The following is a 14,746-nucleotide window of genomic DNA, read 5'->3' as shown; positions in this document are numbered from 1 at the left end:
CCAAAAGAGGAAGAAATACTTTGATAAGTACAACAGTAATAGGCTACTGCATTGCAGGTAAAGTCCTGCTTATTTTCTTAGCAACAGCAAGTGTTCTAAAAAGTTTTTATTTAATTATAATACATTAAATTCTATGAGGATTGCTGTGTTATACAAACTTTAGTGATCATGTAATGCAATAGGAACTAGAGAATGCATTTCCTGAAGGAAATACAGGTCAATGCTGAAAGCTGAATGAGCTGAATAAATTGTTGAAATAATACTGAATTAAGTGAAGAAATTGCTGAACCAATCTTGAAAGAGATGAAACAATATATGAAGAGTTACGAAATTATTGAAGATCAGGATGAAGAAATTGAAAGGCTAAAGTCTACTCAGACTTATTTAAAACGGAAAAATTACAGTTTTAGCAACAGCAAGTGTTCTAAAAATGTTTTATTTAATTATAATTCATTAAATTCTATGAGGATTGCTGTGTTACACAAACTTTATTAGTGATGTAATGTAATAGGAAATATTGGTAATCAATGATTTGACTCAGTGAAACAGAAATACTGAAGTGTAGTTGAGTATAAATTACTTAAGTATTAGATTCTAATCAGTTTATTATTGATCAATCCTTCATATTTGGGTTTTATCAGACACCTATCAGTGTTTTTAATCTGCTCCTCATTGATGAGATGATGATGATGATGATGAGTTGACTGTCGGTGCAGCTGCTTTTATGAGTCCGCCATTTTAGGCGAACCGAGGACATTACCCGGTGACACCAGCAGGAAGTAGCTCTCCAAAAAATCAACCGTAGACTCACTCAACACAATAAAACACAGCAGGTCACGGTTTTCTGTGGATAAAAACGTGTTTGGTTTTAAATTAAACAAATTATAAACCACACGAGTTGGTTAAACGTCAGCTAGCAACACGAAGAACCGTCGTGTTTTCCGTTTCACCCTTTGAGAAATCAGCGCTTTCCATCGCGCTGAAGTTCGCTTCGTAATCGACATGTAATGTTTACGTTGTGATTGACAGTCATTTTGTATTCATTTACTGTTGTAAATAAAATAAATCCTCCAGACAACAACACACTGGGTAAAAAAAAAAAAAACTACACATATTTACAACTGTGAAATCAGTTTAAACAGTTTAAAACACAAACCTGAGACCTGTTTGTGAACATTCTTTATATTTTCCCATTTAGACCACCTGAGACCTGCATCACCGTCAAACATAAAGTTATTAGCTACTCATAAAGAAGAAGAACCTGTTTAGTATTAAGCTGAGATACCTCCACCTCAGGTAAAACTATGTTTCTCCATGTTTCATTTGACTACTCTATGAAATTATGGTTGTATAAAAATATTTTACAGCAAATGTAATTTATCTGGATGGGTTTTGGATCCCCACAACTGGAAATTTAGGATTTTTCAAAAGGGGCAGTGTCTGTGGATGTTCACAGACTGTTGGTAGATACCATAGACTGTGGTAGATACAGAGAAATGAGAAATTCACAAATATTCCTGGATGGAATAATATTGGAATAATGGATAATAATAATAATAATAATATTTGAAAATATAAAATACATCATGCCTCAAACAATCAGCACAACATGTATTTGCTCATTCATACAAGCCCTACTTTTACTTGTTTTTCATGACCACCCATACTGTGTGATATCTCTGACCAAACATGTATATTTTCTCTATATTTTTTTATTAATTAACTTTTTATGTTATTTTTTTTATTATTGTTGTTATTATTATTTTTTATTTTATTTAATTTTTTTCTATTGAGAACTTATGTCTTAATTTATGAGTTGTAGTAGACTCTATGGTAAAAACAGAGCTACTCCCAGTTTGAAGCGGACTTCGGTGTCGTCATTATTCTGGGCGTTTCCATGGTGACATCAGCAGGTCGGTCGCTGTGCGCGCGCACTGACACGTCCTCCTCCTCCTGATTTAACACACGGAATAAATAAATAAAGAGTCGGAGAGTGAAGCTGCTGCTCGGAGCCGAGGAGAGGACACACACACACTCACACACACGTACAGGTCTGTTGTTCACCGTGACACCGCCACCGTGTTGTGTTCGAGTCCCCGCTCTGTCGGTCGGTCGGTCGGTTTTTAGCGGTTGTTAACGGAGGAGAACGAACAGTCTGACGCCGTCGAACAGAGTTGAGTTTAACCAGTTTAACCAGGCCGCTACGAGCTAAAAGCGTTAGCAGCTGCTGGTGTTTGTTACCTCAGTCTGACTGGGACACTGAACCGTGTTTAACTAGAACCGTCTCCCCCGCTGCTAACAACACGTTTATTTATAAGTCAAATACATGTGTTGTAATAGTTGAGCTGTTAGCAAACAAACGCAGCTACAGATGCTAGCCCGTTAGCTCCCTAAACATGACGCTGTGCTAACTGTTGGTGACAGGAAGCCGTAGCGATAACGATAAGTTGTTGTGTAATGTTTCACCTGCTCATCCAACTTACACTTTAACCACAGGTTACAGGTGAACCAGCCGTGTGTTATTGGAGAATAGGTTTATCTAGGTGGTCGTGAGCTAACACGTATTTTAGAGGAAGTGCTTTAGCTTGTTATCTGATGGAGAAACTGACCGTGTTTGGTGTTGAATCTTCTTACGTACAGTTGTTAACGTTACATAAACCCAGTGTAGTGTAATGTAGTTAACGTTATTATCATGAGATGTAAAGTAGAGGAATGATGTAGCAAGAAATTCAGATTTTCATCTGAAATAAATGTTGACACAGGTTCTTCCGTTTTGAAAAGTACAGAAATAGCAGCATCAAAGTGAAACTAAAAAGTTAATTCTGTTGGTTAGTGTTGTAGTCAAGACCACCCAACCCAAGTCCATCACTGTATTTAGTACCAGTCTTCATAATAATGCACGTCTCTTGATATTTACAGTATTCCTCCTCAGCTACAAAGAAAAGATGATTTGATGTAAAATCTAAACCATATTTAATGTAAACACAAGAACCTGCTGAAGTCTCCTCCCACTGTTGTCAGGGTGACACCAAGTTGTTCAGATGGTTTAACACAAGCAGATACTTTAGTACAACTATTTTAATTATCTGGAACTTATTGACATTGGTGGTCTTGAGTACAACATCTGAAGTACAACAACACCGACTGTTACATGAACCCAGTGTAGTGTCGTTAATACATGAGAAGTTTCCTCACAGATGTAAAGTAGAAGATGATAATAATAGTAATGTGGCAGGAAATTCAGATTTTCATCTATAATAAATGTTGTGACACTGGAACTTCAGGTTCTTCCGTTTGAAATGTCACTAAAGTGAAAGTACAGAAATAACCGCATCAGAAGTGAAACTTAAAATTATCATTTTGAAGCAGGACACCTGTTAATGTTAAGATACTAACTGGACTGTCTGATATTTATGATGTAGCTACTGTCAGAGGTTAAATCTGTACCAGTGTTTCACTTAAAAAAACAAAACAACTAAACACATTTTTTGTGTCTAAAAGTTTAATTACTTTTTTTTGTCAATGTTATATTTGTATAATCTGTGGTCACACGTGTTTCTGTCCATCAGACGTCAGCTGATCCAGTCTCTCTTCACACGTCACTTCCTGGTTCCATCATGAACGTGTTCGACCGCAACATCAACTTTGACGCTCTCTTCAAGTTCTCCCAGATGTACGTACACACACACACACACACACTCACTAACAGACAGCTATGTGTCGTACGTCATAGCTGCTGCACCTCATGTTATCTGATGAGTTGTTGTTGTCGTCTCTGTGTTGTTGTTGTCATTGTGTGTGTGTGTGTGTGTGTGTGCAGATCCCAGTCGACCCGGGTGCACCTGAAGAATGTGTACTCCAGCCTGGCGGTGTGTATGTTCATGGCTGCAGCTGGATCCTACGTCCACGTGGTCACACGCCTCTTCCAGGTAACAACCACTCAGAGACACCAGGTGGTTTTATGTTACACACAGGTTCAGACAGTAAAGTAGAATATGATGAAGGTCAGAGGTGTAAAAAAAAACTGTCAAATGATCAAGTGGCCAAGGATGTGTTTTATGCTGCGCTCAAAACAACTCGGAAATTTCCGACTTCCGACATCATTGTGTTCACGCTGCAGGAACTCGGAAGAGAAAAAACATGGATACCTGAAGGAAGTTTGGCATGTTGTGGCTCATCGCTGAATATGAAAAATATATGCAGCAGCAAATTATGTTTGTTTAGGAGTCAAATGAAGAGCAAGCTGTACTTTCTGAGGAGGCTGCGTTCTTTTAACATCTGCAGGAAACTCCTGGGCATGTTTTATCAGACTGTGGTTGCCAGTGGTCTCTTTTATGCTGTGGTGTGGTGGGGGGGGCATCAAAGAAGAATTCCAACAGGCTGGAAAAGCTGATCAGGCGAGCTGGCTCTGTGGTCGGCAGCAAACTGGACTCCCTGGTGACAGTTGCTGAGAGGAGAACTCTGAACAAACTGCTGGCCATCATGGATGATGCCAGCCACCCTCTGCACACTGTCATCAGCTCACAGAGAAGCCGGATGATCAGTGGAAGGCTGCTTCTCCCCAGAACCAAAACAAACAGACTTAAGGACTCGTTTGTCCCCCGAGCTATCAAGCTCTATAACTCTGCACTGGGGGGAAGTGGGAGGGGTGGTGGGGAAAAAATTTAGATTAATTTAGATTAGGATTGATGTGTTTATATGTATTTATTACTGATGTTCTAGCCCTGACTGCACTTTATATTTAATATTTTTATATTCTATAGCTATCTGTGCCTTTTTAATGTATGATCGGTGCTGTGCTGCTTGCTGGAACCTCAATTTCCCTGAGGGTAACCTCCCAAGGGATTAATAAAGTACTATCTATCTATCTATCTATCTATCTATCTATCTATCTATCTATCTATCTATCTATCTATCTATCTATCTATCTATCTATCTATCTAGGCAATTTTATTTGTATAGCCCGTTTTTACAAAGAGTTTGTCTCAAAGGGCTTTACATGGCATCGTAACAACATCCTCTGTCCTTAGACCCTCACATCGACTGAGGAAAAACTCCATAGAAAACCCTTTTAACAGGGAAAACCAGGAGAAACCTCAGGGTGAGCAACAGAGGAGAAAACAGTTTATAGTTTAAGAGGAGAGGAGACGCCACAGATGAGTGCACATACTGTTATAGCCCTAGATAACCGTTAAATGTTATTTCCGTCACATACGAGACCACAATTTCACACCATACAACAATCACAGCTTAATATAAACGTATTTCATATACTGCAATAATACACAAAGAATATGCATTAAAACCTCAACAAATAACTTAAAATTGTTATATTCTAACCGTTTAAGACGAGGGCCGCCATGTTTTGATGTTGACGTGACGTCAAGTCGGAAAGTCGGAGCTCTGAAATGATACCCGAGTTTCCGACCTGTAATTTCCGAGTTCGACGCCGTTCAACTCGTTTTTGACAACTCGGAGCTCGTTTGTTTTCCAACTTCCGAGTTGTTTTGAACGCAGCATTAGTCTGGTCCTAAGCTTCACCTGTTGATCTTCACGTGTCCTCGTCCTCAGGGCGGCGTCCTGTCGGTGCTCGGCTCTCTGGGGATGATGTTCTGGCTCGCCATGACGCCACACAACTCTGAGACAGAGAGGAAGAGACTGGCTATTCTGGCAGGATTCGCCTTCCTCACAGGTAAACTGGTTTATTCATTGGTTTATTTAACAGTGACAGTGCAACACTAATCAACAGTGTTTAAAAGAAACTGCAAGTGAGCCAGAGTTCACCACTAAGGCTAGTTTTCATCCGTTGTCCCTGGCCAGATGTTGAAGGCAACCTAAAAACCAAAACAGGGCAAAAATTAAGCAACGCATTAAAACACACTCACTTTATCTCTGCGTACCCGTCTCTCTCCAGCTGTCCTTTCAAAATAAAGGCAGAGAAAGAAAAAAACACCGACTCGTGAGCTGGTGTCTTTGACACACAAGCCGTTGAACTTCATACAGTAACCTCACGTCATCAGTGAGGTTACTCTAAAGTCAAATAAATAGGCTACAGTCAGACCCTTTCCAATTCGTTTAAGGTTATTTGTTTGTGTTTATGTAGGCTATATTTGCATAGAATAGTTTGTGGCAACCAGAAAAACAATGTTTGATCCGGCGTTTGGGATAGGCGTTTAATACAAAAACTATTTTGCTACACCCGGCAGATAATTGGGACCGGTGGTAAATTGGGTCGGCCATTATTTGAAGTATTACAGGTACCCGAGTCCTGTCACCAAGCAGCAAAGGAAACCACAGCGTCTCCTTCTCTCTCTCTCTCTCTCTTCACGCTCTGCGCCGGTGGGGTGCGTTCAGGCTCAGCACAACGTTTGAAAGGAGTGGAGCCGCTATGAGCTGAAATCAAACGCACCCCTCCTGCTGCGGTCGAGTTGAACCGAGTTGAAAACAGCGCCACTGAGCTTCCATAGAACTACATTCATTTTCAATCAAGATTCCAGCGCGGCGGCCGCCTCAAAATTTATAATGCAGAAAAATCCCTGCATATCGCTGGAGCCGGCACAAAATTAGCTGGAGGCGGCCGCCACGCTATTTTGAACGCAGGAAAAACCCTGTTCACATGTTTAACAGTTATCTTTCTGTACTTTAGACAAAACAATGAATGAAAGAATAGATGATGAAGTAGTGGTCAGTTAGTTATGAGTGTTACATAACTCTAACATCTGTCTCTGTGTCTGTGTCCAGGTGTCGGCCTCGGTCCCACTCTGGACTTTGTCATCGCTGTCAATCCGAGGTTTGTTAATGAGAAGCTAACGACTCACTGGAAACAAAGGGAACTCTATCATCCTCTGTAAAACACAGTTGTGTGTGTGTGTGTGTGTGTGTGTTTAAGAGTTTTCTTTCTGTCTCTGTGTGTGTCTCCTCAGCATCATCGTGACGGCCTTCATGGGAACCTCCATGATCTTCATCTGCTTCACCCTCAGCGCTCTCTACGCCACACGCAGGAGTTACCTGTTCCTGGGAGGTAGATTCGCATTTTATTCACATTAAACAATATTGAATTAAAAAAACTCCTCGTGGAAACAGTGAAATTAGATTAAACGTCATGATGAATATGGATAAAAAAGTTAATACGGTCGATCTCATTGGATTTTCTCTTGATCGATACAAAGTTTATGACAGACACTGATGGAAACAGTTCTGTCTGATAAATGTGAGTTGCGATCATGTTGTCATGTTGTCGATTACGCTTCGTATTCCAGCTGTTAAAGGGATAGTTCAACATTTTGTCAAATTGGCCCATTGCCATAATCCCTATAGTCATAGCAGTAGGTTCGTTACCTTTAATTGTCGGTGCAAGCTGTTTTTAGAACAGCGTAGCAGAGCCGTGAGCTGCTCAGAGCTACGCTACGGAGGCTCATTATGGGATTTCTTGGTTTCTCTCATCAAACTCATCAAATACACAATCCAACAACTCCACAACGCTCTGGTGGACAAGTTGTGCGCTGCACATTCACCACGCTATGAGATAATAACACAACGTTACCAGTAGGGCTGACCCAAAAAATTCAGTTCTCATCGGCAATTGTTACATTAAAATGAGTAGGCTACTTGGCATCCTGGAAACCTGCCTGATTTTGGAGATATGCAGTGTTTGTTCGCCATTACTTTCATTATATTTCCGCCCCCTCACAGACGTTACGATCGCGCACCCCGCCGGCCGCCGAAGCTTCGATTAAAATCGATTTTATGTCCGCGAAGCTTCGATTATCAAAATATGATAATCGGGTCAGCCCTAGTTACCAGACAGAGTTGTTTTAGAGGGAAATTCATGCAAAACCGCTGATGCACGTTGCCTTCAGGGACAGTTTTTCATCAAGCAGTCTCTGTATTTCCCTCTAAAACAACTCTCATTAATATTTTTATTGATCTTCAGATAATTAGATCAACCAGCGGATGGAAACGTGTTTGTGACGGTGTGTGAAGTGATTAAACGAGCTCTGTCTCCTCTCAGGTACTCTGATGTCCGGCCTCTCCCTCCTCTTCCTCCTGTCCATCATGAACATGTTCTTTGGATCTCTGATGCTCTTCAAGGTATTTTAGATGAAGACGATCCTCTTCTCTTCTCGCTGCGACGAGCTCGGTGTCGCTGAGCTGTGGATCCTGACCTGTGTGTGTCTGTGTGTGTGCGTGTGTGTGTGTGTGTGTTTACCTACGACAGGCTCACATGTACCTGGGGCTGCTCATCATGTGCGGCTTCGTCCTGTTCGACACTCAGCTCATCATCGAGAAAGCGGAGAACGGAGACAAGGACTACGTCTGGTGAGGGTTTTATCCACCTTATCACTCTGAACCAAATGTCATGCAAATCCACCAGTCCCACAGGAAACAGCTGAGACAGAGCAGTGTTTGACAACGGTGACAGGAGCTCAGCTGTCACAGTCTGTTGTCACTCTTTATCACAGACTCTGAACTAGGGCTGTACCCGAACCCGAATACGTATTCAGAAGTACACGAGTAACGCTTTGATCCCGAATAGTTTTTCTGTCCGAAGTTTCTCCTCATTATTCGGGAGCTTTTTTCTGAAGAAAAAGAAACGTTTGGATCAGCAACAGCAACATAACCAGGTGATTCTGGTTCACACTCCAAACACAGTAGGTGGCGCTAATGCACCTTAAAGGGATAGTTGGCCCATTGCCATAATCCCTATAGTCATAGCAGTAGGTTCGTTTCCTTTAATTGTTGGTGCAAGCTATTTTGGATAATTGTTTTTGAGTGTCACAACCTCCGCGAAACGACTGGTTTCACTACCAGAATTTGATCCATTCAGTCCGATTACGTTTGGTAAGTCTAGAAGAGCCGCACGATTAAAGGGACAACGAGGAGTTTTGGAAAAGCGAAGCGTTTTCACACTACATTTATGAGCCTTCGCGCACCGTGAAATTCTTTGACCGGCATAAGACGGACTCATGTTTTCATTCATCAAGAATTAAAGTCAGAGGTTCGAAGACGATCAGATACCGTCGTAGCTCCCACCATAAACGGCGATTCAGCTACGTTATTCTCATGACTCGCCACGAAACCGAAGGAAGGAAACGGTCGGCTCGACCAGCATCTCCACCACCACTAATAATAACAAAATAACGATAGAGACAAAACGATATATTTATCGAAAATGGGCCCATTAACAAGTGGTAACGTAGATTCATCCACATTAACGTGAGACTTTTTTATAACCAAATAGAAACTCCTCGTTGTCCCTTTAAATTATTTTATTCCCGTTCTAGTTAGCCGAGAGCTAAAGCGGAAGTTAGCCGGCTAGCTCGGCGTAGCACTAGCTCGGCTGAAGTCAGTGCGCCCACTTCCGGTTTCTTCCCGAATCCGAATACAAATACTGCACTGGTTGTACACCCCTAGTCTAAACTCTGGTTGTTTGTCTCTGAAGGCACTGTGTGGACCTGTTCCTCGACTTCATCACCATCTTCAGGAAACTGATGGTCATCCTCGCCTTGAACGATAAGGTACAACACAACAACACAACACATATTGACTTATATACAGGTGCATCTGTATATAAGTTTATTTATGTCAGTAATTCAATTCAAAAGGTGAAACTAACACATTGTATAGATCCATTACACACAGAATTAAACATTTCATGTCTTTATTTATTTAATTTCTTTTAATTGTAATGATTAAGGCTTCACATTTAATGAAGACCTAATATTCAGTATTTCAAAATTGTGACCAATTTAAATGTTGTCCTTCTGAAAAGTCTGTCTATCGATATGAACTCAATACTTGGTTGGGGCCGTTTAATTTAGACTACTGGAAACTAGTACCCGGAAAGTACCCGAGTAGGTAATCTGCTAATCGGTTACGAATTATTACCTGGTTAAAGGAACAGTTCAACATTTTGGCAAATTGGCCCATTGCCATAATCCCTATAGAGGGTATGCACATGACGTCACGGTACTCGGAAGTTGCTGTGGAACGTCCACTGAGTGGCAAAAAGACGAGTGGCAGAGCCGCCAAAGTTTAAAAACGACGCAGTAACGAAGCGATTTTCTCCGAGCCCACACAAGTCTGACATCTAGCTTTGCCAGCAGGTAAAGCAGCATGACCGAACAGAGCTGCTAAACATCTTGAGGATACGTCTCACTTTGACTGAGTTACATTCAACAACCTGTTCTCAATGACGGAAAGTAAATTCACTGGAGCGGTCATTTTTTTTCGATCGATCAGCTGTGTTTACAGTTTCAGGTGTCATAGTTATGATGTTTAGACAGATAAATTAGTCTCTAACACATCCTACAGTTTGACTGGTGAGAGTTTTTTCAGAATAAAAGCAGCTTGTGTGTTAGTGTCGGGAGTCACTGTCAGGACGACAGTAACAGCTGTAATCTCGTCCCTCTGCACAGTAACAGTGAGCCTGTCTGTCGCTCTGCAGGTACCGCGGTCACACTGTGTTACCATGGTTACAGGAAGTGTCAGTGGAGCAGACGGTTGTGTTGAGCTGGTTGTCGATTCCTTTTGACATCAATTTGTTTTGATATAAGATATTTGATCCAGTTTATGAGTCCATCGCTATCCGCCAGCACGTTGAGGGTGGTTTGTTTTGCCACTCAGTCCGATCGAACGGGGCGTTGCCGAGGGCAACGTGACGTAAACGCATACCCTCTATAGTCATAGCAGTAGGTTCGTTACCTTTAATTGTCGGTGCAAGCTGTTTTTAGAACGGTGGAGCAGAGCCGCGAGCTGCTCAGAGCTACGCTACGGAGGCTCATGGGATTTCTTGGTTTCCCTCATCAAACTCATCAAATACACAATCCAACAACTCCACAACGCTCAATGAAAAGACTCAGCAATAATTCTTCTTCTTCTTCTTCATCAGGTGTATGTGTATTAAACTATGTTCAGGGTTAAACTATAAAATGACCAAAACAAGACGATTTAAATCATTAATCACGACTCATTTTACCGTCATTAATCGTCAAATAAAACTTCCTGATAGTTCAGAATCGGCTGCTTCAGACTGAAACCCGTCGTCTCTTCTGCTGATCAAACTAAAATTAAACTCTGACTCTGTAACTGCAGAGTTTTACCTCATGAAAAAAAACATGAGAAACTCAACAGAAACTTCGCATGAACTCATTCGTCCCTAAAAAAAAAACCCCACATCTCATTTATTCATTCAGTCTGGTCACGTCTGTCCTCACTAGTTCCTCTTCTCCTCCTCCTCATCTGACGACAACGATGATGGTTATGTGTCGTTTGTTAAGTGGTTCAGGCTTTTTAAAACTGAAACTCCATTTATTTAGTTTGACCTATTTGGACAGATAAACATGGTCGTATGAACAGATGGAGTCTGAGCTTCAGACTCAAACTGCTGCTTCTGTTGCTGTTTGTGTTTTCACGGGGATTTGTTGAACTCATTTTCCAGACTCATCTTTTAATGACTCACTATGTTTCCCTCTAAACGATGTTACATCACAACAACAACAAGTGTCTCATTTAGTTTTCAGAGTCTGACCACACACACACACTGCAGCTCAGTCAGTTTACAGTTTTTTTTACGATCGCTATGACCCGTTCTTCAATACTTAAAACACTTTTTCAAAACTCTTCACACACATCAAACCTAAAACACACAATTCCCAAAACAGTTAATTTCATGCTCAGAATCACGCAGTGTAACTAAACATAGACACACATTTCTAAAATACAATAATACACTAACTATAAAATAAATAGAAATAAAATGAACTTTTTTGATTTTAGCAAATGGCTGCAATGAAATAAAGAGTGAAAAATTTAAAGGGGTCTGAATACTTTCCGTACCCACTGTATATAGAAAGAAAGAACAAGACAGTAAATGACAGGATCTGCAGTAAACACTTTACTGTATTACAGTATTTGCAAATGAAAATTACTTAGAGTAAAGAGAAAGAAAATCAGCATTTACATTTGTTGTCATTCACTATTCACTAAAAAGAAAAAAAAGAATCAGCTGTGATGATGAGCTGTGAGCTCAATCAACTGTTTTTCAAAAGCAATGAAACAAAATACAGGTCATGAATGTGTTTCAGTCTACGATGTGAACTGCTGTTCACTTTGACCTTTAGGTTTGGCTCTGAACATGAGGTTTTCTGTTTTGACAAACCGCGTGAAAGCAACTGAAAATGTACCAGTTAACATCTATGTTGATGTTGTGGTAACTGTGTGAAGAGTTTTTAAAAAGTGTTAAAAGTTTTGAAAAACGGGTCATAGCGATCGTAAAAAACTGTAACTCTGGACAGAAACGTTGTTCTCTTTAAAATGAGTTTGTGAAGAGGAAGAAGAGTTGAAATTTATTTCCTCTGTTGGGAAAGTAACGGAGTACATTTTTACTGTTGAGTATTTCCTCTTCAGAGAAACATGAGAGTTGAGTCTTTTCTATCTTTTCTATCTGTAGTGAGTCATGTGTGTTTTAATTCTGGTTTTGTTTTTTTGTGTTTCCTCTCAGGACAAGAAGAAGGAGAAGAAGTAGAGAAACATCTGAGGCTGGAAAATAACAACAATCAGTCATTAAAGGCACAATTTGCGGCGCACTTGGTGCTTTTCACTTTCTGTCTTCATTTCTTGAATTAACTCCTCTGTGGTCTTATTATAATATTATTATTAAAAATTCCTTTTGATTTATTATTATATTATATTTTCTTTTCTTTTTGTTTTGGAACTTACACCCGGGGTTGAATGTAAGTTGATGGTACACTAATGCTTAGTCCCGTCTCTGGCTGTGAATGGAGAGTCGTGTTGGCGCTGCAGTGATCGGCCGCGGCCTCTAGAGGGCGCCGTTGCTTTGTGAAGCAGCACTTAACGAGGACTTTTATATTACTGTCATTTAGTGCCATGGATTAATTAATTAAACATAGGCTCCTCCTTTTTAGCGGGTCGCCAGCTTCTCAGAATGATCGTTGTTTCATTTTGAACTTATGTGATTTTATTTTATTTTATTTTTTTGTTGATTTGCTTATTTATAGGTTTCCTCTGTTCTTTTTCTTTAGCGGTGTCACACGATAAAATGTCCCCCTCCGGATTCTGACAACAGTTCCCCCCAGAAACCTCCTCCTCCTCCCTGATTGTTTTTGTTTTGTGATCAGGTTTTGAGTGTGAATGATGAAACCTAAAGATATCTGGATATAATAATAATGTCGGTGCGGAGAGGAAGCGTTGAGCTCTGGTTCTGGATCGAGGCCGGTGGAGGAGTCGGCTCCGTCTGTTCAGATTTACAACTTCAAACAAAACCAGTTCATAAATAATCAATGATTTAAAAAAACCAGTTCCCTGTAAATTTCCCTCCTGATTAATTATCTGTTGTCTAGAAACTAGTTTGCCAAATGACGTGACGTTAACCTTTCAATTTGGCTTCTTTCTTCTTTTTCTTTTCTTTTTCTTTTTGGAAGTGTAAACTGTGAAGGATTTATTTTATTGATGTAAAATTGAAACTAATAATTTGATACATTTGCTCAAATAAATGTGTTGAACGTATTGAAAGGAAGTACGTGTGTCTCTGTTGATTTACTGCTTCTGTAAACAGTGGCAAATATTACATTATTAGATTATAATTGGAAGAACTGATCAATTGATCTCCAGAAACTTAAACCATGTTGATCAATCATCATCTTTTTGAATGCTTATGCAAATATTTTGCTTTGATTTAATATGTTTTGCTTCATCAGACAAGAAGCAGTTCAACAGATTATAACTAGAAATAGTATTTCCTGAAGGAAATACGTGTGAATGCTGAAAGCAGCTGAACGCCATTGCTGAATTATAATTAGAAGAACTGATCAACATTTGCCAGAAACTAACGCTTGTTTTTATATTTGGTCTTAAATTTGCATATTTTCTGTCACTTCACTGTAAATTTAATATTTTTCAGACGGAAACAGTTCAATAATGTATTTCATAGATTAAAAACATGCTCATTAGATCAATTAAAGTAATTAAAGCTGTCAGCTGCAGCCTTAACAATGTCACCAGTGCATTTATTTGTAATTCACATGTTAAAACCATAAATAGAGCTAATTAACAGTTTTATAGACTTTGTAAGATTTTAGTAGTGAGTTAATTGCTCTTGTAAATTATATTTAAAAAGTCACAGATGTTGACGTTGAGCGGTTGAAACACTGATGATCTTTTACTCCAGTTTCCTGTCTCTCTTCACTGTCCTGCTGTCAAAATAAAAGCATAGAAATCCCCCCTGCAAATAAATAGAAATAACTTCAAAATAAAGTTACCTTCAGATTTGCACTGAATCCTTTCAGCTCTGTTAACGCCGTCACAGTTTCATACATGGACTTTAAAGAAGCACAAGGAGCTAAATGAAAACATTTTAATTAGAAAGTTGAAAAACGGCAGTTGGTACAGATTATACCTCTATCGGCTAAAGAACAAACAGCAACAGATGAAATGTTGAGATACGAGATATGAACAGAATCTACTAAAAGCCAGGAGCAAGTTTCACAGAAAGATTACAAAATTAAAGATGAATGCAAACGATGTACATTTAAAATAAATAAATAATAGAAATACATATTCATTGAATAGTGTAGCCATTTCTCTTATCTATGTTATTATTGCTGGTATATATTACCTTTAAATGTATTATGATTTAAAACAGACGTATTCTGACAACCTTCATCGGTCGCAAAGAAAACAATATCAACATGATCAATAAAATCGTTTATACATTTAAAACCGTGAT

At 39.6% G+C, this 14,746-nt stretch overlaps 1 protein-coding gene across 2 annotated transcripts; it reads left to right on the top strand.

Annotated features, from left to right (window-relative positions):
* The first annotated feature begins 1,988 nt into the window (after positions 1-1,988).
* tmbim6 (transmembrane BAX inhibitor motif containing 6) lies at positions 1,989-13,527 on the top strand. 2 transcript variants are annotated; one of them, XM_085782990.1, is made up of 10 exons: positions 1,989-2,045; positions 3,570-3,673; positions 3,821-3,929; positions 5,572-5,692; positions 6,742-6,790; positions 6,924-7,021; positions 8,012-8,091; positions 8,219-8,319; positions 9,443-9,518; positions 12,503-13,527. In XM_085782990.1, exons 2-10 carry the CDS (start codon positions 3,618-3,620, stop codon positions 12,524-12,526), a joined length of 714 nt encoding a protein of 237 aa, XP_085639116.1. In that variant the 5' UTR covers positions 1,989-2,045; positions 3,570-3,617; the 3' UTR covers positions 12,527-13,527. The 2 variants fall into 2 exon arrangements, with proteins under 2 accessions (XP_085639116.1, XP_085639115.1); XM_085782989.1 differs by having other exon boundaries at positions 1,989-2,051.
* Positions 13,528-14,746: the final 1,219 nt, after the last annotated feature.

This window comes from Trachurus japonicus, chromosome 7, assembly GCF_045865225.1.
Source record: "Trachurus japonicus isolate A0001 chromosome 7, Traja_1.0".
Lineage (NCBI taxonomy): Eukaryota > Metazoa > Chordata > Actinopteri > Carangiformes > Carangidae > Trachurus > Trachurus japonicus.
The sequence above is the reverse complement of the archived record's forward strand: the minus strand, read 5'-3'. Positions and strand labels throughout refer to the sequence as shown.

Coding starts and splice junctions, on each gene's coding strand:
- tmbim6 (XM_085782990.1), top strand. CDS start 3,618: ATGAACGTGTTCGACCGCAACATCAACTTTGACGCTCTCTTCAAGTTC. Junction 6,791..6,923: donor GTCATCGCTGTCAATCCGAG/GTTTGTTAATGA, acceptor GTGTCTCCTCAG/CATCATCGTGACGGCCTTCA. Junction 8,320..9,442: donor GGAGACAAGGACTACGTCTG/GTGAGGGTTTTA, acceptor TTGTCTCTGAAG/GCACTGTGTGGACCTGTTCC.